This window comes from Phaseolus vulgaris, chromosome 8 (assembly GCF_000499845.2).
Source record: "Phaseolus vulgaris cultivar G19833 chromosome 8, P. vulgaris v2.0, whole genome shotgun sequence".
Taxonomy (NCBI): domain Eukaryota; kingdom Viridiplantae; phylum Streptophyta; class Magnoliopsida; order Fabales; family Fabaceae; genus Phaseolus; species Phaseolus vulgaris.
In genome coordinates, this window is record NC_023752.2 from 27,668,703 (window position 1) to 27,695,206 (window position 26,504).

Genomic DNA, 26,504 nt, shown 5'->3' on the forward strand with positions numbered 1-26,504 from the left:
TGGAAGTGAATATATTATTTATGAGAAAGGAAATAGTCCCCAAAATCAAGAAAGAATGATGAAGCTTGTAGTGTCCAGTTAGCAACAGGGGAAAACCACGTGTGGGAAGGCTCCATTCTGATACGTAGTGCAATATGAGGGCATTCTTAAGCAATGTGGACCACCATAATAATAATTCATATAGTGCTGTCAAAATATATAAAGACTTTTCCTATTCTTTACTATGTGCCAATAAATACTATTTAAATTAATATTAATCCTATGTTTATATATTAAAATATTTAATTTCTTATTTTAGATACATATTCTACAATTTTGTCTTTTTAGTCCTTATATTTATATATAAATAATTTATTTTAATCTTTATTATTATGAAATGGACTCTCACAAGCTAGTTTTATAAGGTTGAGTTAGGTTTAAAGTTCACTTTATAATATGATATCAGAGTCATTTCAAACTTATCCTAAGTAGTGTTTGTTGGGCTTATCAGGTCTCTCGTTACTAGGTTGTTATCAAACCCCCCATCATATGTTATCCTACACATGAGTTGTCACTCTCGATGTAAGGGATGTGTTGGAGATTTTATATCAACTAAAGATTTGGGTAATTCATTGTATATAAGTTGGTGCAAAACTCAACTCATAAACCGATTTTATGAGGTTGAGTTAGAGTTAAAGTGCACTTTATAATACTTATACATATCTTTTTTAATTATGTTGTTATGAGTATAGACAAGAAAAAGATTTTGTTTTGGAACACATTAAAATTCCATAGGAGGAAAGGAAAATAATCCTTTCACAATTCCTTTAAAATATACAATTGATAACCTATTTATTATTATAATAATAATATAAGAGAATTGTTAAATGTGAATATAACAAGGAAGATATCAGATTGTTATAAACCTCTAGGTTCCAATATATTATATCTCAATAGAAAAAGTTCATAGATCATTTTGAGATTCTTGGAAATGAAAAAATAAATTACGTCCAAATAATAAAATAAACATGCTCAAAACAAAAATAGATATAAAATTAAATAGTAGGCTGAAATTCGCTTTTTTTCTCTTTATAATATGTACAAATTTAGTTACCATAAAATTTTAACTGTAGATTTAGTTTTTTTTTTTCAAATTAAGCAATTTTAGGTCATCGTTAATATGTTATTTAATTGTTTTAAAAAATATTACATTTCTGTAAATGGTAATAATGTGAATTATGTGTTAAATATTACCACTAAGTTTAACAATTAATTTTAATACACACTATTATAATATAATGTTAACAATTGAATGATTTATCAGTGTTCACAATTGAATAACTTATCAATGGTTAATTAAAATTGTTTAATTTAAAAAATAAAAAACAGATGATATGTAATAACTACAGAGATCGTATGGACATAATTTCAATGAACATTGTTAATGTTGTTGTAGGAAAAACATATCCCACGTAATATAAGCCTAAGACAAATAATTGTTAAGTATACAAACTAACAGATAAATCATGTAAAATTATAAAGATGAATGAGTAATTAAACCTATTACATAATATGATATAATATTTTTTTGGGATTTTTTTCATAAATGTACAGAAAAAAACATTTTAAAAGGAAAATTTTAATTTTTAGAAGTACATCAAATAAAATTCTACTAAAGTCATATCCTACATATATGACTTGTTTAATTCTAGAATAATTTTCTTTTCTATTTGAAGAAATAGCAATTGGAATTATAGCATTTAGGGGGGAAAAAGTGTTTTTTTTTAGTCTTAAAAGAAAGAGGGAATTAGTGTTGACTAGTACACATTTTGCATTGGGATTGGTTGATAAAGTGTTGGTGGTGGCTGCTTTAGAAATTGAGTTACCTCAAGGTAGTTGTTTTAGAAGTTTTGTTGTATTATGATGAGACCACCTTTGCTTTTTTGCTTGCTTATGGTGTGATTGCTAAATCTCAATTATAAAAAGTTGAGTAGCCCACATGACCAAGTCCTTTCAAACTAGTGCTTCACAACTGTGCCTCTGTGGTTAATGAGTTATTTTCAGTAAAGAACACAACAATTATGGACAATGGTTCACAAATATGCAACCCTAAGAGTATGTTAATTTCACCATTTTTTATAATTATTGTTATTGTTGTTTAATATGTTAAAGGGAATTGTGAAAGGATTTAAAATATATTTAAAGCATTTTCACATGTTAATTTGAAAAAAGGAGAAACATATTTAAATAACTTTTCCATGACAAATGTTACTTTTTTTTATCTCACCAAACAAATAACTCCCTTTTTTATTTTCTTTTTTATGATTTTTAGGTAAATAATTAAAAAAAAATACTTTTTCTTTTCTTTTCTTTTTACTCATCTTTTTCACACATATGAACTAAGGCATTCATTTATCATTTCAAATAATCATTTTATATTGATAGATAACATCGATCAAGAAGATTTAGTTCTCTTCGTTTCTGTTAAAATTAAGAAAGTGAGAAAAGAAAAAAGAGAAAAAAAAGAGAGGAAGAAGACTTTTTTCACTTAGAAAAAAAAATATGGAAAATTTGATTAAAACATCTATATCTATTATAGTTTATTTTACAATAATAATAAATAATTACTTCTACCTCATTTTGTATTGTATTCAATTAAATTATCTTTATTGCTATTTTTTCACTAATTTTTTCAATCAAAATAATCTATATTTTCATTCATTTATCATATTTCTATTTATTTTTTCTCTTCCGCTCCTTTTATTTCTTTTCTTTCTATTAAATAGAGACATGGTGTATGTTTTGAGTGAATTTAATAGAAATAATTTTAAAATTATCATGATTTTATAAAATCAATTTATGGTTAGATGATAAATAAATAAATAAATAAATAGGTAATATTTAGTTATCCCAATAAAAAAAAGTTATGAAAAAGCAAAAGAGAATAGTGTGTGAGGGTCTTGAATTTCGTTTCTGCTTATTAAAAAATTTGAAAGGGGAAAAATAGAGAGAGTGGTATTCCGCTATATTCAGAAAAAAAATCAATTTCTAAAAATGTCTTAACGTTTTTTATTTTGAAATATATAAATTATAAAAAATTATTAAATAACAATTAATTTTTAAAAAAATATTAGTAATTAAATAATTAAATTAGATACTATTTTATAAAATAAAAGTAAAAATTTATAAATTAGTATGTAACATATACTACAAAGATTTTAGTTAATAAATTAATCTCAATAATAATTAATTTAAAATTTAAAATAATTAGTACAGTCAATATTAAATCAATTTAAAAACTAATGTATAAAGTTTTATTAATAATAAAAATTATTTTAGATATTAATATTTTTTTAGTTTATAAAATAATTTCTAATTTAATTTAATTATTTTTTATTTTTAAAATTAATTTTTTAATAGTTTTCTTGTAATAATAATATATACACACATTTTTTATGTAATTTTTTTTTCACTTTTCCATCTTATTTTAATATAAAAGGGAAATATTTTTTTTCACATCAAATAATAATATAAACATATTTTGTATCACGATTATGGAGATGCCATTTTTTTAAAGAGAACAAATTACGAAAAATATATTAAATAATAGTAGAAGAAAAAAGAGAAAGAAATGTAAAAAAGAATGTAAAAAATTGAAAACTTAACTACAAAATTAAAATCTCTTATTAAAAGCAAGCTGTTCATTGATAGTGTTTGAATTTGGGAGATATAAATTTGAAAGAACTTCAATTATTGTATCTCTGCTTTAGAGGTGACATGTCTATTGCTCAGTCCTCATTCACAACTTATCATAATTAAATATAATACTAACCACCACAATAATCTAAAGTCAAAAGTCATTAATCCCTCCAAAACAATTTGAAAGTGTTCTTTGCTATTTATAGAAAACAACTATTTAATTTTTTCATACTTTTGTAAGCATGAATATGTCTATGTAATTAATTATTCATAATTTTAATTAATGCTTTTGTCACATTCGGGATATTATTATTATTATTATTACTTTATTACCATCATTATCAAATGTGTGGATCTAGCTTGTAGTTGCCACTTTCTCTTCCAAGTTTTATGGAGTTCATTGTTTTCATGTGATACAATCACATGTTGAGCTTAAAGTAAGCTGCAAAATGTTCACCTTCAAATTCTTTTTATAATTATATCTTTTTTAATTAAATTAAAGTCGAATAATGGATTATTGGGGAGTATAATTAAATTAATAAAGAAGACAAAAGGGATATGATATTTTTACATGAAAAATTATTTGTCTTTTTTTTTCATTTCAAATTAAACAACCTTATAATTTTTTTCATGTTATTTCCATTCACCAAAAATATCTTCTCTGTTTCTATTCTATTTTTCAGTTTTTTTTTCTCTAATTTATCTACTTTATCTTTCTTTTTATTTTTGTGTCAAACAAACGTTACTACCATTACCATAAATGGCCCCAGAAAACAAACTTCAACTCGCCCATTTTCGCCTTCAATATTTCATGAGAATGCTTCATTATATAAAAGTTTCAAATTAAAATCAGTGTATTACATAAGTTAACAAATGAATATTCCTTCCTGTTAGGTTTTAGGTTGTTGAAGATGAACAAGAAGATGACTTCTACTATAATATAAAATTGAGTTACACTCAATTAGCAAATATTAAGGAATGCACCAAATAGAAGAAAAAAAACATAAAACATTACAACTTTTTTAATGGGAGAAACACTTAATATGAAGGAAATATTAATCTTTAATAAAATCTTTCACTAATAATAGAAAAATTTATTAACCTTTAATCTTAATTAAAGACAGATAATAACAAAGTATAAAATATAATTCATCTCTGAGATGAAAGTGTTTGTTCAATAACACAGAAATATAAAAGATGTTTTGTCTTCAAACGATACAACATTGTATAGTTTTTTTATTCATATGATAAGTATAATGTTTAAACAATATAGTCTTTCTATCTTTCTATAGATCTGATAAGTATAGTATAATGTTTACTCATATGATACTTTTATAGTTTTAAATTAAGATAGTATTTCATTAATATTAAAAACTTTCAATTAGTTTTTTTACACTTATTTTTTTTATTGTAAATAAAATTTTATTTTATTATATTTTTTTAAAAAAATTCTTAAAATATATGTATTTATAAATAGTTATTTATTCAAAATTTTACTTCTCTATATTAATATATTCTATACACTTATTTTTTTAAAATACATATAATTTTTACAACTCAATCATTTTAATTATATCAAACCCCTATTTCTCTCTCTCTTTTTGTCCATAAAATTTCCCAATTTACATTTTTTGTCATTTAAATTTGCTTTAGATATATGCATTTTTTAAATAATTATTTCTTCAAAATTTTACTTCTCTAAATTATTATATTCCATGCAATTATTTTTTAAATAAATATATTCTTTACAAATCAATAATTCTAATTATATCAAACACTTTCCATTATTTTTTTCTTAAATTCTTTCTTTTCAATTTTTATTCTTTAGATATTTTTTAATTTATATTTCCTTAAAATATATGTTTTTATAAACATTTATTTATAAAAATATGTATTTTTTTTATTTTTTGAAATTTATATTTATTTATCTATACACTTGTCTTTAAAAAATAAATATATGTTTTACAAAAAATTTCAAAACAATTTCTTTTCAAAAAGAAATTCAACAACAAAATCACCCTACTATTAAATTTAAACGAAAAGCGAAACCAACTTAGCAGTTTTGACTGGTATTCTGGCCAACACTTACCCAATTATAGTTAAGAATTTGACTCATTGAGGATTGAATTCTGAGCTTGCAGAGTAGAGTGTGTTATATGTGTAAATATTTTTGTACAATATGTTATTGGGGGGAGAAAATCCCCATGTGTGCTACCTAGATCAAGAAGTCATATAAAGAAAAACATATAAGATGAAGAGTAGAAACACACTACTTGCATTTGTTTAGTCATAGAACTTGTGTCTATTAGGATAAACAAGACACTTGCGTTTGAGATGTTCATAAAAAATGTTTTACTCTTTGTTGTTTAAACACAAAATCAAACAAATATGTTGGACTTTGATCTAACAAGGTTGTTGATATTCAGAAAGTTGACTTTTCATAATGGTTGTTGACTTGGAATAACTTTAGTGCAACATTCAAAGATTTTTTTTTTAAAACAAATTACAAAAGAAACATTCTCCATAAATATAAAATAAACATTTAGTGCATTTAAATTGTACTGTAAAAATGCTTTAAAACTTATATATCTTTATTGTCTTTTATCAAACATTTTTTTTTGCATGAATCAACAAACAAACACAAACACTTGTATCTATCATAATTTGTTGTTAAAGATAAAATTTGTTTCATGTATCACACTTCATTATAAAAATATTTAATCAAATTAACTTGAAGTATGGTAAACTTTTTATCAACAATTATAAACAAAAATCTAATTAAAAATTATATATTATTATAATTTACTTAAGTAAAATAATATATAGGGAGTTATTGTTCAATTATCGTTCACTACAAGAAAATAATGAAATAGAAACTAATTTTTAGTGACAAAAAATAATTAGTTGCTATAGTAACTAAATTAGAGACCGTTTTAGAGACTAAAAAATTTTTGGTTTCTAAATTAGTTTTATTATTGTTAAATGGTTTCTAGATTGGTATCTAATTAGCAACCAATATTTTTTCTACCAAATTTAGAAACTAAATAATTGATAGTTAAAATATTTGTTATTAATTAGATATCAATTTAGAAACCATTTAACAATAATAGAAACTAATTTAGAAACTAATTAATTTTTTAGTTTATAAAATGGTCTCTAATTTAGTTATTATAACAACTAATTTTTCTGTCCCTAAAATTGGTTTCTATTTCATATTTTTCTTATAGTGATTTTTATTAAAATTTGCAGGTAGTATTCATTATATACACTTTTTTTGAATAAACAGTCATCTACTTTACCTAAAATGTCATTTATTTTACCTAAAATGTTAATTATTCACAGTTAGAGAATTTCAAATCGTATTTGAACTCAAAAATAAAGATGACAGAAGGTTTTAATACGAGTGTCTGATAATTTTTAAATTACACGAATAACATTTTTAACTGGAATCGAAGAATTATAATATGTTTATTAATTTATTTTTCATTAAAAATGATATTTAACAAAACAAAATATAAAAAAAAAACAACCAAAGTGCTATTAGTTTTAGGTGTTATAAATGACTATTGGTGCACAAAATTAGTTAATATTTTATAAAAGAAGTTTCATACACTAAGAAACTTTTTCTTTTAAACAGAAGTTAAAAATTATAAAACGTTGAGTTTTAACCATTGCTATATCGAGTAGTTGCATTTTTTTTATTTCTTGTTAATTCCATGACCTAGCTATAAATATATGTATAGTAATTTTTAGTGTGAAACTTAACATAGACTCTAAATATTCTACTATCACCACGAATGTATGTAGTAACTACTGTCACTATAATTATATTAATTCAAAATTTATAATCTAAAAATTTGGATTATTAAATAAAATTAAAGATAAATTATTAACTTTCTTAATACTTGGCTTTGAAAACTCTTGTTAAAGATTATATAATATCTTAAACCACATAAAGATATACCTTGGAAGGAAAACTTTATCAGAACCCAAGTTAATTACATGTCTAATATAATAACTGTATGGTACTCAATCTTAAGAATATTATAAGAGATTCTGATAAAAGTTTTGAAAAAAAATTCTTTTAACGACAACATAAGGGCCCCCATAAAAAGTTTTAAGGAACTAGGGACTTAGATAATGTGACATTCATTTTTTAGTGTAATAATTTGAATTCTCTTTCTCTCTCTCCCACCAGAGCAACTTTGAACTGTGACAGCTCTTCTCTGTCCCAAAGTGTTGGCCTTCTTCCAACTCCTCCTTCAGTGACACTCTCCAAACCTTTTCTACTTTTTATAACTCAAGAGAGAGAGAGTGTGTGCAAGAAAGCAACTTGTTAGAGAAAACCAGAAACACAAGCTTTGTGTTTTTTTTCTCTCTCTTTCATTCTGCATTTGGTGCAAGAAACAGACTTCAATCATAATTTATAGCTACAGATATGTCAAGTCACTGGGGTATTCTTGTTTCAGATCCATGGCTTCAGAACCAGTTCACCCAGGTGGAGCTTCGCAGCTTGAAATCACAAGTAAGTTCATCATGGTTCGTTTGGTTAGCAAGGAGGTTCATCATGGTTCTTAAGGAACTTTCTTTAGTATTTAATGCTGCTTTCCTTGAATACTGGAATTTGATGTTGTTAGTGCAATTGGGGTGGTGGGTTGTGTTTTTTTTAATGGTTGGTGCAGTTCGTGAGCATGAGGAGGGAGAGTGGAAGGCTTACGGTTGGGGACTTGGCTTCCAAGATGTCAAGGTTGAAGATTGTGGGAGAGAATCTTAATGAAGAAGAGAGAGCTTCTTATATTCGGGATTTGTATCAGAACACAGGTGAAGAGGTTGATTTTGAATTGTTTCTCAAGGTGAGCTTTATCATCAGGTTCTTTCAAGCATAAGCTTTTTAAGGATACTGGATCCTTGTACTTTTTTATATATCACCCTTTTTTTTCCTTCCTAGTAGTTATTTATTTTCTGATCTATTCTAATCTTCACATCTGTTCAATTTCAATATCTATGAAATGTGAAGAGGAGAAATGAAATTAGTGTTAACTGGTATTTTTCTTTAGAACTAAAAAGGGTAACATGATATCAGCTGAGCTGGTTGATTGAATGAGACTTTTCTTTGTATTTAATTCAAGAGGAAACAAAGAAAAGAAAGAGAAATAAGGGGATGAGAAAATAAATTCTCCATTTTCCCTATTGTTTGAACCCTTGATCCAAAAGATCTATACAAAGTTTTGGTACAGAAAGAAAAAGAGTTGTAATTAGAAAACAACATTTAATCTGCATTTCCCAGAAACTTGGAGAATTTTTTTCATGTTGCCTTTGCATATTTTGGGAGAATTTCAATTGCTTTAGTAACTAAACATCATACGGGGGATTAAATTTGGAACTGGTTCACCTTTTACAAAAGTGAAACAGTTCAGTAGTTGTGTCCAAATCAAAGTTAATTTGAGTGATTTTAATAGTGGTGCTATAATGATGTACAGGTTTACTTGAAACTGCAAACTTTTGCAAGTTCTAGGACGGGGAGTAATGCAAAAAACTCATCAGCGTTCCTCAAGGCTGCAACTACCACATTGCTTCACACAATAAGTGAATCTGAGAAGGCATCATATGTTGCACACATAAATAACTATCTTGCAGGAGATGAATTCCTCAAGAAATGCCTTCCTATTGATTCTTCAACCAATGACCTTTTTGAAATAGCAAAAGATGGTGTTCTTCTTTGGTACTATACATTTATTGTTTAATTTCTTATGTTGCTCTTTATAACTCAGTTTCTTCACCCTTTATAAGAATTACATTTGTTGCAGTAAGCTTATAAATGTGGCTGTTCCACGGACCATTGATGAAAGGGCAATCAATACAAAGAGATTACTTAATCCATGGGAAAGGAACGAAAACCACACGCTTTGCCTGAACTCTGCCAAGGCAATTGGATGTACAGTAGTCAACATTGGAACTCAAGACTTCATTGAAGGAAGGGTATGTTTGAGTGCTTTTCTAATTTTTGCACATGAAAGGGGCTTTTCATTGACATTGACATGTATTATATTTTCAAAACAATGCTATACGGTCTTACTATTTCTTGCGAAGGTTCATATAAAGAAACTTGTCCAAATCACCAGTACTAAGGTGGATTATAATTTTTTTATTAGAGTTAGATCTTTTTAATGATTTCTCTTAACATTGTTATAGGACTTGCTAGCCCATTTTTTTATCAGTTTATCTTTCTTTTAATTCAGTTTTCTCATTTAAGCCTGTATTGATCATGTTGCATCTTTCTGATATTGAGATTTTATTTTATTTTCTTTTTTCAATTTGTGGGTTGGTATCTTATTTGTTTTGTTTTAATTTCAGCGTCATCTGGTGCTTGGATTGATTTCACAGATTATTAAGGTAAATGGTAATTAATTTGAAGTCCAGATTTTGCTTAGATTGCTAACATTTATTACAACACATATGAATAAATCTTCATTTTTTTTATGTAATTATGCATTCTTGTATCAATGAAATCAGTAGAAACTGCTTGCTGCATATTAAATTTTACAAGGAAAAACTTTTGACATTCCTGATGGTGGTTGCTAAATTAGATACAACTGTTGGCGGACCTGAACCTGAAGAAAACTCCACAGCTTGTGGAGTTGGTCAGTGATAGTGAGGTAAATGCTTGTTTTCATCATCTTTTCATACTTTTCATCATTGTTGTATTTGTTACCTTCAAATTTCTGAAATAACAGGATATGGAAGAGTTGATGAGTCTGGCACCAGAAAAGATTCTGTTAAGGTGGATGAATTTCCATTTGAAGAAATCAGATTACAAGAAGATAGTCACGAACTTCTCCTCTGATGTTAGGGTAATTGAGTATTTCTGAAACATAAATGTATTTATGATGTTAACGTGTGTTTTATTCATAGGAGCAGCCTCTGGAATAGTAATTTGTTGATTAGGTTACTGTTGGAAGTTGGAACATTTAGTATTAGTATTAATGAGCTGCAGGGGTTTGAAATCTTTTTCAAATGATGGTAAATAGGAGAAAACTAACTTTAATCTTGAGGATTAATAAAGTGACTTATACATTCTTGCAAGATGTTTTGTACACTTTTTCTACTTTTCATGCTGGGAAATACAGGAAACCATTAGTCAGTATTATGAACTGTTAATTATAGCAAAACCTTTTTGAGAAATGTTCATGCAAAATAGCCTTTTTTTTTTAACATATATGGTTCTGACACTGCAGGATGCAGAGGCTTATGCTCACCTTCTAAATGTTCTTGCACCTGAATACACTAATCCATCCACATTGGCTGTAAAAAATCCTTACGAACGAGCCAAATTAGTCCTTGAACATGCTGATAAGATGGGTTGCAAGAGATACATAACGGCAAGAGATATAGTGGAAGGTTCCCCAAATCTTAACCTTGCTTTTGTTGCACATATTTTCCAACACAGGTGATAATAATCTTTCTATTGAGCACATATTATTTGTTTAATGTGTTTCATTTTTTAGTTGTTGGTGATAGATAAGACATGAAATGTAGTTTTATTTCAGGATTTGATTAAGGATTGTTTTATTGAAGTGGTTTATTTATATATCTGAGGTACTTTCTCATTTGACTTTTGTGAGACCCTAACTGATAGACTTCAGAAACAGCTTTCAGCCTTGAATAAAAGGAACAACCTTTTTTATTCTCTGTGACCGAGTATGTTCTCAATGAATCATTCCCTGTTGAATCTCATCACTGTCACCATATTTCTGGGGGCTACACACTTTTGTTTTCTTCTGTTGTTATCATTTTATTTGATGCTCTTCCTGCAAGAAATTGCCAGATTGTTTATTCTCTAATGTATGATGATTTGTGCCTGAATAAACAACGGTCATTTGAACATTCAGTTAATACTCTAAATGTTAATATGTCTATTTTAATTATGTATCACCCCATTAGCCACAATTTGAAATTTAATTACACGTGTTTAGTGAAGATTCCCTTATTCAAGTTATTTGAATAGTGTACAATTTTTTAAAAGGAAGTAGATGTACAATTTTAAACACCTAAATCTTCATCTGGCTGTTTTGTTTCCTATATTGGCTTTAAATATGAGTTGATTAACCTATATATGATTCCATTATATCACCATTAAAAAGTTGAGATATGCAAATTTATGTTTTGGGGTTTGAGAAATATATGCAAGCAAACTCAATTTCCTTCTTACAGGAATGGACTATCAACCCAAGCAAAACAGAGTTCCCTCCTTGAAAACTTGTTAGATGACACACAAGACTCTAGAGAAGAAAGAGCATTTCGCCTCTGGATTAATAGCCTTGGAAATTCAACATATATCAACAATGTCTTTGAGGATGTCAGAAACGGGTGGAGTATCTTATTTTCACTATATCTCTTACAGATGTGGAATATGAACTGGTCTTGTTAATCTTGTCTATGTAATTGAAAACTGTGAGATTGGTTCAATAATTTTATTTATTTTTCAAAATTCTAACCAGATAAGCATGTTATAATCATTCAAATAATAGCAATGTATGTTTAAATAATTCTGACAATTAGGAATTGTGTGATGATTTGACGATAGTTTACATTGTTTTCATATGAGATTTACATTTTCTAAATGTGTTGTACTTCTTTACAGGTGGGTACTCTTGGAGACTCTAGACAAAGTGTCACCAGGGATTGTTGATTGGAAGATTGCTAATAAGCCACCTATTAAGTTACCATTTAAAAAAGTAGAGAATTGCAATCAAGTTGTGAAAATAGGGAAACAACTTAAATTTTCCCTGGTAAATATTGCTGGGAATGACATTGTGCAGGGTTATAAAAAATTAATACTAGGTATGTTGTTGGCCTCAAAATTATGTTCTGTTGCTTGGTTTGAGTCAATTGATCTACTGAAAATATGCCAACCATCAATTCATTGTTCTTGTATCCCTTCTACAAAACTTTTTATCAGATGTTAGAGGATGCTAACACTATCTAACCAAATATTGTTGGTTTTATCTTCAGCATATTTGTGGCAGTTGATGCGATGCAACATCCTACAACTTCTAAAAAACTTGAGATTTCACTCTCATGGGAAGGAAATAACTGATGCTGATATTCTGCGATGGGCAAACAGCAAAGCCAGCAGTTCAGGAAGTCAATGCCAAATCAATAGTTTCAAGGTATTTTGTATATACATATATACATATATATATATATATGTATGTATGATTCATTCTGCTACAAATGACTGACTAATATCGTGTTCACTGGTGTGCTTTGCCCTATTCTTGTTTATTACTAGTTACTATTTATTAGTAATTGTGATATTTGATAGTTTTTATTGGTTTCCCCTAGTGCTTGCCGAATAAAGAGACACTGTACTTTTGCATGACAAACAGTTCATTTTGTACCCTTCTGATGTACATGTACATTATACTCCTGCCCAAGAAAGATCCCAATTTCACTATATTTTTCTGGGATATATCAATAATCAAAAAATAGATTGGCTATGCAATTATGCTTGCTTCTAAGGTGGATTCTTGTTATATGGAACATAAAAAAGTAGAAAAAATTTCCTTAGCTAATTTATCTCTTTTCTTGATACATCTTTTAGGTGTTTAAGTTAGTGTTGCATGCTGCTTTTTGGACCAATAATTTGTCTAATTTATTCAGAGAATAAACAATTAGCGAATAAGGTTCGTTAATTATTATAATTATTCAAATTGCAGGACAAGAGTGTATCAGATGGAATTTTTTTCCTTGAGCTTCTTAGTTCTGTGCAACCTAGAGCTGTAAATCGGGGTCTTGTAACAAAAGGAATAACCGGTATGTTTTCTTTCTACTCTTCAATGTTTGGCTTGCATGCATGTTTTCCGAATATCCTTCTGTGAGTCACATGAAGATGTGGACTAAAATAATTGTGTTCCATCTAGAGTTTGGGATTCGTCATGGTCATCAATGCCTTTGCTTGAAAAACTGTAACATTACTCATTTCATTGGGTTTTTCTATTCTAATTACATCATTAAAGCAAACATAGCTTTTCATTATTCCTGTAATCCTGTACTACTTTGGTTGTAGTATGCAAAAAAATAATGTATTGGGCCATTTATAATCATTAACATCTGACAACTAACAGATTCAATAATCCATTTTTATTTCGATTGTTGTGTTGATTATGTCTTTATATATTTTATATGATTTAAATTCCAAAAACTATCATGAAATTCTCTCAAGCTGAAGCTATCTTATTCCTGCTACATGAAGTGAACTACAAAAATTATGTTCTTCACTTACATAATGGTGTTGCATGAAATGGACATAAATTTGGAAACATATGTTCTGGCCGACAAGGAGAAGATTTGTGTTAAGAAAGGCTTAATGTCTGGTTTATAAATCGTGCAGATCAGGAGAAAATGATGAATGCCACTTACATTATCAGTATTGCAAGAAAACTTGGATGTTCAATATTCTTGCTTCCTGAAGACATCACTGAGGTAGTTGGAATCAATACGATATAGCATTGCTCCCATCTCATCTCTTTTCAACCTTCATATCGAGGTTTATTGTCATTGACTTCAAAACATTTAGCAAACATTCACTATTTACTCCATTGCTGAAACATCAGTTTTAGTGCATGTTTAGAAAAATATTTATTTAAGGTAAATAATCCTCAAAAGTTTTAAATTTGCAAGATTTTGACGCAATCATGGACAAATGTGTCTGCAATTGTATTTGGTGTTTTTTAAAACAACTTTTGAATGCTATTTCACATATTGGCAGGTGAATCAAAAGATGATCCTTACACTAACAGCTAGCATAATGTATTGGTTCTTGAAACACCCTCTGGAAGAAAGAACAGTAGGGAGTTCAGACAGTGAGAGTGGGAGCCAATTGGAGACTACATCAAATTCAACCCTGGATGATTCTGCTTCTGATTCATCAGCAGAAGAGAATGGAAGCATGTAAATATGAGTTGTGAAAGTTTTTGTTATGATCGATATATAAATAATTGAACCCACTCTCTATAGTTGATCAAAAAATGGCACGAGGTAAATTAATGGTTTTAATGGCAAAATTTGGCCAATTTTAAAAAACGCCGTCTGTGGGAATCGAACCCACGACCACATGGTTAAAAGCCATACGCTCTACCAGCTGAGCTAAGACGGCTAGATGTTAATTATAATACTGTATGTTTAAAATACAATATACATAATAAAGGAAAGATAAGTATTTTAAATTTATGTAAAGAATAAATTTTGAAAATTCACCGAATTCATTTGATAAGTGACTGAAAGAAGTGTTATACAAAAATATTTGTTAAATATGATATTTGAAGGAGAAAAAATTCTCAACGTAATAGGATTTTTTTTTAAAACAATTAATAACTTTAAAGCTTTTGTATATGAGAGCCGTAATGATCCTTAAAATTTTGAATCCGTTCTCGAATTAAATGGATTTATCTGCGGGTTGAGAGCCCAAATGAACCTGTTTTACAATCTAATACTAATAAATAAGATGTGTAAGCTAAATAAAAATAAGACTTTAAAAAATAGTATGAAACTTAGGTACTTTTATGGTTAAATAGTTGTTGAATGATGATATAATACTTTTATCTAGTATAAAATTATAGATTAAGTAAAAATTATATAAAAAATATTATTAGGTGGTTTAAAATACAAATTATGTTACCGTTTGGAGAAATAAGTTTTTTATTTCACAGATTTTTAAAAAAGGTGAAATTTTAGAGTTTAAAATGATATTTATAGGTTTTGATTTTATTTTATTTTAAAATGCGGATCAACATGTTAAACCTATAGAATGTTTAAGATTTGTGTGCCTCTTCAAAATTAATTCATTTTGATAATGAGTTTTGTGAGACGAGTTTTACAAGTTGCGGATTACGAACTTTATGGATGGACTTACCAATATAGATAAAATATTTATACTATTTCACCCTTAAATTTTAAGTGATATTTTATCTCCATTAGGATTTTCCATAAAAAAGAATATTATTCTTTTTCTTTCATATTATCACTCACATCAAAAAAATTCTAAAATGTTTTAATGACAACTAAGAGAGCCAAAACGTGGATAATATATATATAGATAGTGAACATTTTTTTTATACCGGTTCACCTTTAATTTAGGTAATGTCCAGTTCTCCAATCCAAACATCAAAGGGTAGCACTAATAGAACTATAAAAACTTTCATTCGGACTTTTTGCTAAAGGAGGTCGTCTAATGGTTTTACTAATAAGTCAAAAATTTCTAAAACGTTTTAATGAAAACCAATAGAGGCAAAGTGTGGATAGTATAAATAGATAGTGAACATTTTTTTATTTTATACTGATCCACCCTTAACTTAGGTAATAGTTCTCCAATGCAAACATCAAAGGGTAACACTAAACAAACAAATGTTTACAAGTATTCACCACTATGCTTCGAGCTTACAAGATTACACGGTTAGAAAATGACTTAATTAAATCAAGAGGAGGTGAATTGGTTTTAATAATTTTGTCTGGAAAACTTACTTTTTGAAAATCTTTTCAGACTTAAAAATAAAATGCACTTATATAAGTGAAATCAAAATTGATTCAAGAATTGAGTGCATTAAAACTAAAACAAGATAAGCAAGAAAAGAAAGCAAAAAGAGATTTTTATTAGTTTAGATCCTACATTCAGTTTCAACAATTCAACCTTAAAATTGTTGGTTCACTAACTTTCTCAAAGTTATACAAAGAATCAACTCCTTGACAATTTCAAGAGGATATATCACAATCCATGATACCAAAAGCATATTAGCCCTTATCAACATATAGTTTATCAACTCTTGATCACCAAGTACAACTATAGCACTCAAACAATCCAGTTTTTTTTATCAGCAAATAATTAATTAAATTAAAAAAGGGAACACTTTAAGGGGTGTCCCAATCTTTTACAAAAACCTGCATCTTTCACCTCCTACATTAACTAGCACTATACCATTTACATTCAACACTTGTGTAACCTTGCATACACAAAAACAAAGAAGTGGCTTCAAGAGACTGTTTGAAAACAACATCTAAAGCATTTAATCAATTATATTAAGTGTTTGTTGATTATTCTTTGTAAATCTCTTGAAAACAATTTCAATTTTAATCAATTTAAAAATGTGTCAACCGACTAAATCAGATTAATAATTAATATTGGAAGGTTATTTAATCAATTATGAAAAGATGTAATATATTTTCATTAAGAACTTTGAAAACATTAAAATGGTTCTCTTGTTTAATTGATTATTAATTAGATAATTGATTATCATGTTTTGATCCTCATCAAGCAAATTTTAATAGATTAAATAAGAATGTAACGGATTATTTTGTGCTAAAAACCTTTTAAAAGATTTTTTTTCTTTCAAAATACATTTTAACTCATTTTAATATCATTATGTATTGATCTTATGAGTACCTTTCTCACAAAGACTCATATAACAATTACACATGCACTACAAAAAAAATAACAATTTAGTCACTGAATTTAGCGACCAAAAAAGAGTGGTCGCAATTTGAGACCAAAATAGTCATTGGATACCTTCATTGTCAAATCTGCAATCAAAATAGCGATAAAATGAATCATTAATGATGTTAGTTAGTTTTGCGACCAAATCAATGACTGAACATAAAAGTAACAAAATCGTTGGTCACTAAAGAGTGTTTGTATTGAATAAATTGGAAAAAATATATTAGACCGAATATGTTTATTTTTTAGTTACTGATTTTTGTTCGGTCGCTAAATGAAATTGCTTATTTTTTCTGTCACCGAATTAGCCTCTGTATATGTTTATTTTTTAGCCACCGATTTTCTTTTGGTTGTTAAATGTAATTGCTTATTTTTGCCACCAAATATGTTTATTTTGTAACCAACGATTTTTCTTTGGTCGCTAAATGTAATTGTTTATTTTCTACCACTGAATTAGCCACTGAACGAAGATTTATATTTTTATTTAATTCTTCATATATTAAAATAAAATATAAAAAATTAAAAAAGAAGATAAAAATAATATTAGTATTAATATCAATAATAATATTTCATATTAATTAATAAACATATTTAAAAAACATTGTTATTATAAATAATAATTATATTTATTATTATTATTATTAACAATCATATTACTGCACAGTTAAAGTTAATCAAATTGCAGGAAGATAAGGAAAGATATATACTTAGTTCTTTTTTATGAAATAGCCATAACATTTTCGAATCTTGAACCCTAAACATAGTTGAAGATGAGGAAAGATACTTACTTTTCTTTTATGAATGCCATAACATTTTCGAATCCTGAAAAACCCTAAACCTTGCAAACACTTTAATCTTGGAGTTGAACCTTTCGAGATGTTCATCAGTGGAGAATTATTAAGTTGTTTGAGCTCTACGATTTGTTCGGGCATTGCGATTTTGTCTTGATTTTCAGGTTAGTGGTGCCTTTGGTTAATTATTGCGATCTTTGAAATGCTCACTCAAATTCCCAAGTTAATTGCGACTTGGAATGCATTAAAACTATGAGACAATATTTATCCTTGAGTTCTTTATTAGAAACCACCAACAAGTTTAATTTTTCTTTGTGTGTACCCTAAACTAAAAAATTACGAACACTTTTCATAGATTTTAATCCTTATAATTTAAAAATACAAAAAACATATAAAATCCAAACCTAATTCCAAATTTGAAATTGAATATTTCAGTAAATGATAATATTCCTTATGAATATGATAAATGTCAATTAATAATATTACATAATTATATGATTTTGTTTGATTCGCCATGCGACTAAAGTGATTCATGAAAATGACTTTATTGTTGGGAACCATTCGATATTAATACGATTTTTCAATTTTATATAGAAAGATTATAGTTCTTATATAAATTGTAAATATTGTATAAATTATTCTTGCATTTTCTTGTGTATATTTATTAAAAAAACTATTAGTTTGTGTTTTTCTTTGAGTTTGTTGTTTCATTTCATGTAGCATGTGTTTTAGAGTGTTTTACATTGTTTTCACTTAGTGTAAATCTTTAGGATTGTGTTTATCAATTCTATATAACTATTTATTTTTCTACATATCATGACTAATTCAATCAACAACTTTTGGAGTTAGCTTCCTTTATCTCAATGAAGATTTTGTTTACCCTTCTACATGTGAACAACACCTTACCAGAAGTTTCACTTGAGATTGTACAGTTGTTGGTTTCAAAATTGACCTTGTAACCCTTGTCACACAATTGGCTAATGCTTAGAAGACTATGCTTTAGTCCCTCCACATATAGGACATTTTCAATTGTGGTTGAATCTGCAGTACCAACATTTCCTCTTCCAAGAATTCTTCCTCTATTATTATCTCCATATGTGACATGTCCCTCAGCTTTAAGTTTCAGACTTGTGAATTGAGCCATATCACCAGTCATGTGCTTTGAACACCCACTATCCAAGTACCACTGATTTTTCCTGTTGTTTTTCTGCAAAACAAAACAGATTTAACACATATGGTACCCCTTTCTAGTCTAGGGTCCAACATGATTAATACCTTTCCTTAGGAAGCCATTTGGCCAATCCTTTGGGAACAAGGTACCTTCTAGCTTTACATGTTCTAGAGATATGTCCATTTTTCATACAGTAAAAGCAAGATGCAATATGCATAGTATTTGAAATGTTAAAAGAAGAAAAACCTGTTTTGGAAGGAACAAAAAAATTGGACAACTTTTTAACATTGTTCTTCATTCCAGGATTGTATCCTAGACCATTCTTATTAAAAAAAACATTTGTGAACCCAACAGTGTTTCAAGATTTTCTCTTCCTTTGGTGAAACTTGATAATATTTTTAGCAGATATTCAACCTGTTTTTCCAGTTTCTTACAATTTTCACAAGTTTTTATTAATGTATGCAAACATGTTAATTCAAGGCTAACCAAATCAGTTTTAGATTTGTGTAATTCTTCCTCAAGAGCCTTAACTTTAGGTTCCAGTACCCTATTTACCTTGTTCAGTTTGTTACATATAACAACCAATCTATTTGCTTCATCATGTGTTTCCTTAAAGGCAATTAATAGCTGATCATAATTTTCAGAATCAGTTGAATAGTCACTTACTGAATCAGATGCTAATCCTTCATCATTCACCATGAAGCACATATTTGCTTCTTCACTTCCAGTTGAAGAGTCACTTGTTGAGGATACATCATTCTCTTCCCAAGAGATATAAGCTTTTTTTCCTTTGCCTTTTTCACTCTTCTTGCTTGTTGATTTTTCTTTGTTTTGATTGTTTGGGCAATCAACCTTTATATGACCTGGCTTGCCACAACCAAAGCAAGTATAACTAGAAGAATTTGAGTCATTGGATTTAGAGTACCTTTTTCTTTGTTGAGTTCTGTCTCAGTTCTTCCTTTTAAGGAACCTACTGAATTTTCTGGTGAGCAGACTCAAGGTCTCATCATGTTCAGAATTCTTCTTTTCCTCACTTGTATAATGTTCCATGGTAGTCTTTAAGGCAATTCCTTTGGCTCTTTTCTCCACTGTTTCTTGTTCTTTCAATCTTTTGAGTTCTAGCTCATGCTCCATCAATTTTCCAAACAATGCAATAGTGGACATTTTAGATAAATCTCTGGATTCTGAGATTGCTGTTACCTTAGGCTGCCAGCTCCTATCAAAGCATTTCAATACCTTTATATTGAGCTCTTCCTTATCAAAGACCTTACCAAGACCAGTGAGATGATTTACAATATGTGTAAACCGTTTCTGCACATCTGCAATGCTTTCTTCTGATTGCGTCCTAAACAACTCATATTCTTGAATGAGTGAATGCTTCCTCGAACGTTTCACATCATATGTGCCCTCATGGGTTACTTCCAGTACTTCCCACATCTCTTTAGCTGAGTTGCATTGGGACACTCTAAAGAATTCATCCATATTCAATGCAGAGGTGATGATGTTCTTGGCTAAGGAGTCATATTGAGCCTTCTTCCTTTCAGTTTCACTCCATTCAGACCAAGGCTTCTTCACAGTTTCTTCTTTGACAACCTACATAGGTACAAAAGGTCCATTTGCCACTACATCCCAAATACCCATGTCAATAGATTCCATGAAGATCTTCATTCTAATTTTCCAGAAAGCATAATTCACACCACCAAACATAGGAGGTCTATTAATAGACACACCTTCAACAAAAGGCATTTTAAACTCAGACATAATGCATACACTTGAGTAAAATACAAGCCCTATCTCTTGATACCAATTGTTGGGTCTATTAGTGTCTAAGTTCAAGAGGGGAGGGGTGAATTGAACATATAAAATTTTCGCAAACTCAAACTGTTTTCAGTATATCAGAGGAAAAAGAACAGATTGTTTTTAAAAGAAACAAATTGATTCTTCAAAACAGTCTAACACAATTTGAACTTATTCAGATTGGAATTGCAATCAAATAGAGAGGTATAACATAATCTGATTGGTTAACTTTTACCAGCTTGAAGAATACAGATTATACCAAGAAATCAATCAAGTTCATTCAACACAAGGTTTCAAAGAGAATGAATCTTTGTCAGGATTTAATGAATAAAACTATTTGTCCTTAAACCAATTAAAACCTCATATACAAATACTTTGTTAGTGATTAGAGAACTTTAACAAATTAAGAAGAACAATTTTTATTAAACCCAGAATTAACAGATTTGATTTCAAATGAACAAATTTTGTTCTTGACAGAATTAAGCAAAAAACCAGAAACGAGTGCAGGGATGAGAAGAAAAGGACAAGCAAGCTTTTATATTGGTTCATTCATAAAGAGCTACATCCAGTTTCACCTTACTCCAAGGTGGAATCCACTAAAACCAGTTTCAATCAATTACAAACACAACGGTTCTTGAACACTACAAGAACAATACAACCAATGCTGAAAAACCCTATTTCAGCACACCTTGCACTCCAAGAAACCCTATCAAGGAGTGACTAACACTTACACCTTTTACAAGAAGGAATAAAGGAAAGATAACACCTGAAAGAAGATGCAAGAACTCAAAACCAATAGTTCAATTGTTGCAGAACTGCACCAGCACCTTCACCAAGATCAAGGTTCTCCTAGAACAAGCACACTTGAAGATCACTTTGGAAAACCTTTTAAAAACTCAATTCAATCCTTCTTCTCACACATAAAGTGTTTAATCTCTGTCAAAATCGTGATTGCTCAACAACCTTTCATGTGAGAGAAGCTTTTCTTTATATAGAAAACAGTTTCTAACTACTTTTAAAAAAACAGTTGAAAAGCTGTTATGAAAACAACAGATTCAGTTTAAAAACAAACAGATTTATTTTAGGAGAACTGCCAACTCAGCTAACTGAAATAACTGACTGAGTTGTACCTTTGGTGCCCTAACCAACTTTCGAAAAGCCTTTCAGCAAACCAAAAATAAACATATTCTTTTACAACGAAACAAATTTATTTTTGTGCATTATCCTAATTTTTTAGAAAACTCTAAAAAGCTTTTGTTGAAAAACTTTTAACCACTTCAAATGCTTGATCTAACCTTGGCTAGGCATCTAGGACAGGTCATGTAGAAAAAGACAACCTTACACATACACAAGCCTAAATACAAGATCATCTAAACTCATTACAACTTCAAAGCAAACTAGCTATTTTGAAGTGAAGTCTATCACAAGGTAGAAAATGATTTGCAACGACTATTTTCTTAACTTTATACTTAAAGAAATTTTTCAAGTTGAACACAAGAATAACTAGTGATAAGAATACTATTTTTCTATTTTTAGAATATTTATAAAACAATTTTATTTTTTAAATATTTATATTTATTAATTTTCTAATTTTATCCTTCTTTTTTTATTTAAATTTTACGTAGATTTATCCTTTGATTTTCTTTGTAGTCAAAAGGAACATTAGGTAATATTTGTAGTTATTAGTCTTGAAGATGATTAAGAAGTTTAATTTTTGAATGATTGGATGAGTTATTATTATTATTATCACTAGCAAAAATACAAACGTTATCACATATCTTAAACAAGTGTATCCATATTTTAAAATGTTATAATAAATTTATACTATAATACTTTAACATATGTAAAAACCAAAATGCATGTAAAAAGATGAAAAAATAAAAATAAAAATAATAATTTAAATTTAGTAAAAGAATAATTTTTGCAAAAATTAATTAATCAAAACATAGAAAGAGAAAAAAAAATAATACGAGAGTGTGTATTTGTAGAAAAGAGAAAAAAAAAAAAAGTGAGAATGAGAGTATGTATCTAAAGAAAATAAAATAAAATTTGTAACTTAGAATAATAGTTAAAAGATGTTGTAACTCATAATTTTAAGTATAAAAGAATTTATTAAACTGATACAAGACAATTTATTAAATTGATATCTGTTTTTTTAAGATAAAATTAGAAAAAAATTACTAAACTGATATATTAAAGTAATTGTTATTTCTTTAGGATAAAATTGAAAAAAAATTGTAAAAATATCCTCATTATATATTGTTATATATATATATATATTCATGAATATAAAAAGGATTGGATTGGATGATAAAAACTAATTATTTTTAACTTTAGAACATAAAAATACAATTTATTTATTTATAAATTTTTAAGTTTAGAACATTGGATTGTTCTCATATTTAAAATAATATAAATTTATTTATAATTTTAGTTTCTAGTGTTTTTTCTCTCAATGTTTTGATTGATCATTTCCCTCCATTTTACCATTCCAAAGTACAGACCAGTTTGTTGTATTACATTAATGTCATTAAATCTATCTGCTAACATGTTCTCCACTTCTCCCTTTTGTAATGTTTCTTTTATTCTATTAAATTTTATTTTATTTTATAGTTTTACCTGTATCCCGATATTTGTGCTATGGATAAGTATTATAATCATATTGTTACCACACTGTATTTGAATTGGGAGGTGTACTTTTGTTTTTACATAGGTGATGTAGCATATTCATTTATTCCAAATTTCAGTTTAGTTTAACTTTATTTTATACTTTAACATTTTTTTATTAAAACACATGTTTCAAATTAAATATATAATTTAGGTAAATATAACCATATTTTTTAAATATATTAATTTTTTAACATTTAACTGGAGTGCTTAATCAAATCTATTTTTTGTTCCGTCAATAGTCTAAGACTAAGAGATTATACATTTTTTTATGTAAAAATATAAAGTAATTAAAATAGTTGTCATTTAAAATGAAAGGAGGCACTTTTATAATTTTTTTTTAGATGTTTATATAAATTAATTTGAATATATAAATACTATTTTAGAAATTTTAAGGGAGAAATTACAATACCTATTTTATTTTGTAAGATTTCAATTTTAAACTTTTAATATCAAATACACTTCCTTTTCGTCAGTATGTTGTATTTGACATCAAAATGGCGCGTGGAGTTTGCGCGTGTTGGATTCAGACATATGTAGTTGGAAAAGACCGTTAGCCTCATAATGGCGTCGCTTCGTAAATTAAACTCACAACTAGGGGTAATTCCAGGTTCTCCTTTATCCAAAAACCAAATCCTTCCTTTTCTTAAATAAAAATTGGTAAAGTAATGTGCTCAACTCTCATGTTTTCTCAAATTCCCATTTTGACCTCGAACGTTTCGGCTTCCCACCTCTATATAAACACTGCCCCACCACAACTTCTTCCTTCACGCTCATACCATTTTCTTCTGCCATTACTCTTCTTTCTCTTTCCTAGGGTTAGGGTTATTCTCTCTTCACCTCCATTCCTTCTCTGTTTCCCATGGCTCAGCAAGATGCTCAGAACGGCGTGTCGGAAAATGCCACTGCTGCGGTGTCTTTTCTTGCCGTGAAGCCGCAACTCCTGGTGGAAGCTCCCAAAGCGAATGACGCCGTTTCCTTCTACAAGTCTGCGTTTGGCGCAGAGGAAGTTGCCCGTGCGCTCAACCCTAAGCGCAAAGCAGACCACGAGCTTCCTCTCATTCTCTCCGCTGAACTCAAAATCGCTGGCTCCACCATTCTCGTCGCTGACCTCGTTGATGACTCCGCTTCACCGTTAGTTTTCCCTCTGTTCATGTTCTACGCCAACATTTCATAGATCTGTGATTATTGAGCATGTTTATCTATATTTTGCGTTTTTACTTTTGTGAAGTTCTAGTTGTTATACTGTTTTTTGATAGTAGAACTTTTGTTTGTGTTTTTGAGTTTAATGTCTGTATCTTGTGTGTTTTTGCACTGTTTCATAATTTTAAACTATTTTTCACTGTTTGTACACTCGATCTGTAGGTAATAGGAATTATTTTTTTTCGAGAGTCGTGATTTCCTTTTTGTCTGATATGTTCTTCCATCGTTCACGTTTTGGACTCTAGTGTCTTATCTATTGTTATCATATCCCTAACTCCACGCTTTCGGTGTCTGTTTTATTTTAACTTTCGTTGTTTTGTAAACGTGTTCTTCAGTCATTAGTTTATAATATCTCTCGATGACTGAATGGAGTTTCATTTCATTTCGTTGTCAGAGTGAAAGCGGGTGGAAACGGTGTCGTTTTGTGCTTGGAGACCGAGGACGTGCAAGGGGCCGTAGCGAAGGCGGTGAGTGCTGGTGCTGTTGTGGAAGATGAAGTGGCTGAAGGTGAAGGCGCGTGTTGCGGTGGGCGCGTTGGGAAGGTTAAGGACCCATACGGTTTTGTCTGGCTCTTCTGCTCACCCGGGAAGAAAAGTGTTGACGTGGAAGCTTAATGGGCATTTATATTAGTTAATGTTTTTCTGACTGTTGGGATTTTCAGTTTGTTTTAGTTGTAGCAGTGCTTAGGGGAATGACCCACTTGTCTTTAGGATATGAGTGAGTTGCTATTCTAATGGTTGTGACTCTGTTTTGAGTATTTTGAAACTTTGGTGCTCCTTGATATTGGTATTGTCCTTGATCCAAGCTGACCCATAAAGTTCTTTGTCTTTTAATCTTCAATTATGTTTATATTCTCATTTTCTTTTCTTATTTATAGCCGTGTTTCACATTTTCTTTTTAATTTCTATTGGTTTTAGACTTTTTTTTGTTAATTTCTATAGGTTTTGAGACTTGAGATGCATCTTATCTGAAATAGCTGTTTCCTCTTTTAATAGTTGTTTAAATCCATTAGTAGTAATAAATGTTTTAATCAACGACGTGTTTGTTCATAAATGAAGTATTAGGTTTGAAATGCTGTTTGATTGAATCTGCTTTATGGGTATTAATAATAAATTTGTATGTTGGTTTAGTAATGTATTTATTAACATTTATTTTCATTATAAATTTTATTTCTAAATTTTATTCCAGGCTGTGTTTATGTTTAATATCAATTTCGCTTTAAGTTGTCTATTTGAGTATTGTAGAATAATTTGTTTTTAAATAATTATTTTTACAATTTAAAATTTCAAAATTATTTCGCTTTCGAAGTTTTAAGTTTGTGTATTCGTTTTTGATATTTTTCTAAATATTACTTCGTGTATTAAAAATTAATAAAATTGTACTTCGGGTATAATACTAACGTATATAACTAATTATTTTCATTAAATATTAACATCTGTTATTCCTAATGTATTAACTCTTCCTTACTAATTCATTAATACCTTTATTCTTTCTCTAGATTAACAGTCTACTAAATGTACAAAGTAATTTCAATAACAATACTATATATAATAAAAAATATATTTGTTTTTAAATAATTATTTTTACAATTTAAAATTTCAAAATTATTTCGCTTTTAAAGTTTGTTTTTATGAAGTTACTTTTAACTGTCTTTCTATTTGTCTTTTATCAAATACTCTGTATTCTTATTTATTTTAGGTAATATAAA

General features: G+C 28.5%; 3 protein-coding genes and 1 non-coding gene across 4 annotated transcripts; 2 read left to right on the forward strand and 2 right to left on the reverse strand.

The window, feature by feature from the left end:
• Window positions 1-7,797: 7,797 nt before the first annotated feature.
• LOC137826110 (fimbrin-2) lies at window positions 7,798-14,736 on the forward strand. The gene is made up of 14 exons (XM_068631969.1): window positions 7,798-8,203; window positions 8,361-8,531; window positions 9,159-9,400; window positions 9,486-9,657; window positions 10,033-10,071; window positions 10,266-10,334; window positions 10,413-10,529; window positions 10,914-11,125; window positions 11,890-12,045; window positions 12,320-12,519; window positions 12,691-12,848; window positions 13,398-13,494; window positions 14,072-14,163; window positions 14,450-14,736. Exons 1-14 carry the CDS (start codon window positions 8,117-8,119, stop codon window positions 14,633-14,635), a joined length of 1,998 nt encoding a protein of 665 aa, XP_068488070.1. The 5' UTR covers window positions 7,798-8,116; the 3' UTR covers window positions 14,636-14,736.
• A 27-nt stretch (window positions 14,737-14,763) lies between these two features.
• On the reverse strand, window positions 14,764-14,836 carry TRNAK-UUU (transfer RNA lysine (anticodon UUU)). The gene has a single exon. It is a non-coding gene; the product is annotated as a tRNA-Lys (tRNA).
• Window positions 14,837-17,185: 2,349 nt separating this feature from the next.
• LOC137824867 (uncharacterized) lies at window positions 17,186-20,890 on the reverse strand. The gene is made up of 5 exons (XM_068630547.1): window positions 20,825-20,890; window positions 20,104-20,722; window positions 19,616-19,992; window positions 18,865-19,165; window positions 17,186-17,253 (listed from the first exon to the last, which is right to left on the reverse strand). The coding sequence occupies exons 1-5, from the start codon at window positions 20,888-20,890 to the stop codon at window positions 17,186-17,188; spliced, it is 1,431 nt and encodes a 476-aa protein (XP_068486648.1).
• Window positions 20,891-24,263: 3,373 nt separating this feature from the next.
• On the forward strand, window positions 24,264-25,636 carry LOC137824105 (uncharacterized protein At5g48480). Its single transcript, XM_068629562.1, has 2 exons — window positions 24,264-24,727; window positions 25,191-25,636. Exons 1-2 carry the CDS (start codon window positions 24,456-24,458, stop codon window positions 25,408-25,410), a joined length of 492 nt encoding a protein of 163 aa, XP_068485663.1. The 5' UTR covers window positions 24,264-24,455; the 3' UTR covers window positions 25,411-25,636.
• Window positions 25,637-26,504: the final 868 nt, after the last annotated feature.

What these genes read in the sequence shown, in the direction of transcription:
- LOC137824867 (XM_068630547.1), bottom strand. Translation starts at nt 20,890, where the DNA reads ATGTCTGAGTTTAAAATGCCTTTTGTTGAAGGTGTGTCTATTAATAGA. An exon ending in GACCTCCTATGTTTGGTGGT is followed by an intron (nt 20,723 to 20,824) that starts GTGAATTATGCT and finishes GTACCTATGTAG; the next exon opens with GTTGTCAAAGAAGAAACTGT. An exon ending in AATCTCAAGTGAAACTTCTG is followed by an intron (nt 17,254 to 18,864) that starts GTAAGGTGTTGT and finishes TTTTGATTGCAG; the next exon opens with ATTTGACAATGAAGGTATCC.
- LOC137824105 (XM_068629562.1), top strand. Translation starts at nt 24,456, where the DNA reads ATGGCTCAGCAAGATGCTCAGAACGGCGTGTCGGAAAATGCCACTGCT. An exon ending in GTTGATGACTCCGCTTCACC is followed by an intron (nt 24,728 to 25,190) that starts GTTAGTTTTCCC and finishes TTTCGTTGTCAG; the next exon opens with AGTGAAAGCGGGTGGAAACG.
- LOC137826110 (XM_068631969.1), top strand. Translation starts at nt 8,117, where the DNA reads ATGTCAAGTCACTGGGGTATTCTTGTTTCAGATCCATGGCTTCAGAAC. An exon ending in AAAGATGGTGTTCTTCTTTG is followed by an intron (nt 9,401 to 9,485) that starts GTACTATACATT and finishes CATTTGTTGCAG; the next exon opens with TAAGCTTATAAATGTGGCTG. An exon ending in GCCAAATCAATAGTTTCAAG is followed by an intron (nt 12,849 to 13,397) that starts GTATTTTGTATA and finishes TTCAAATTGCAG; the next exon opens with GACAAGAGTGTATCAGATGG.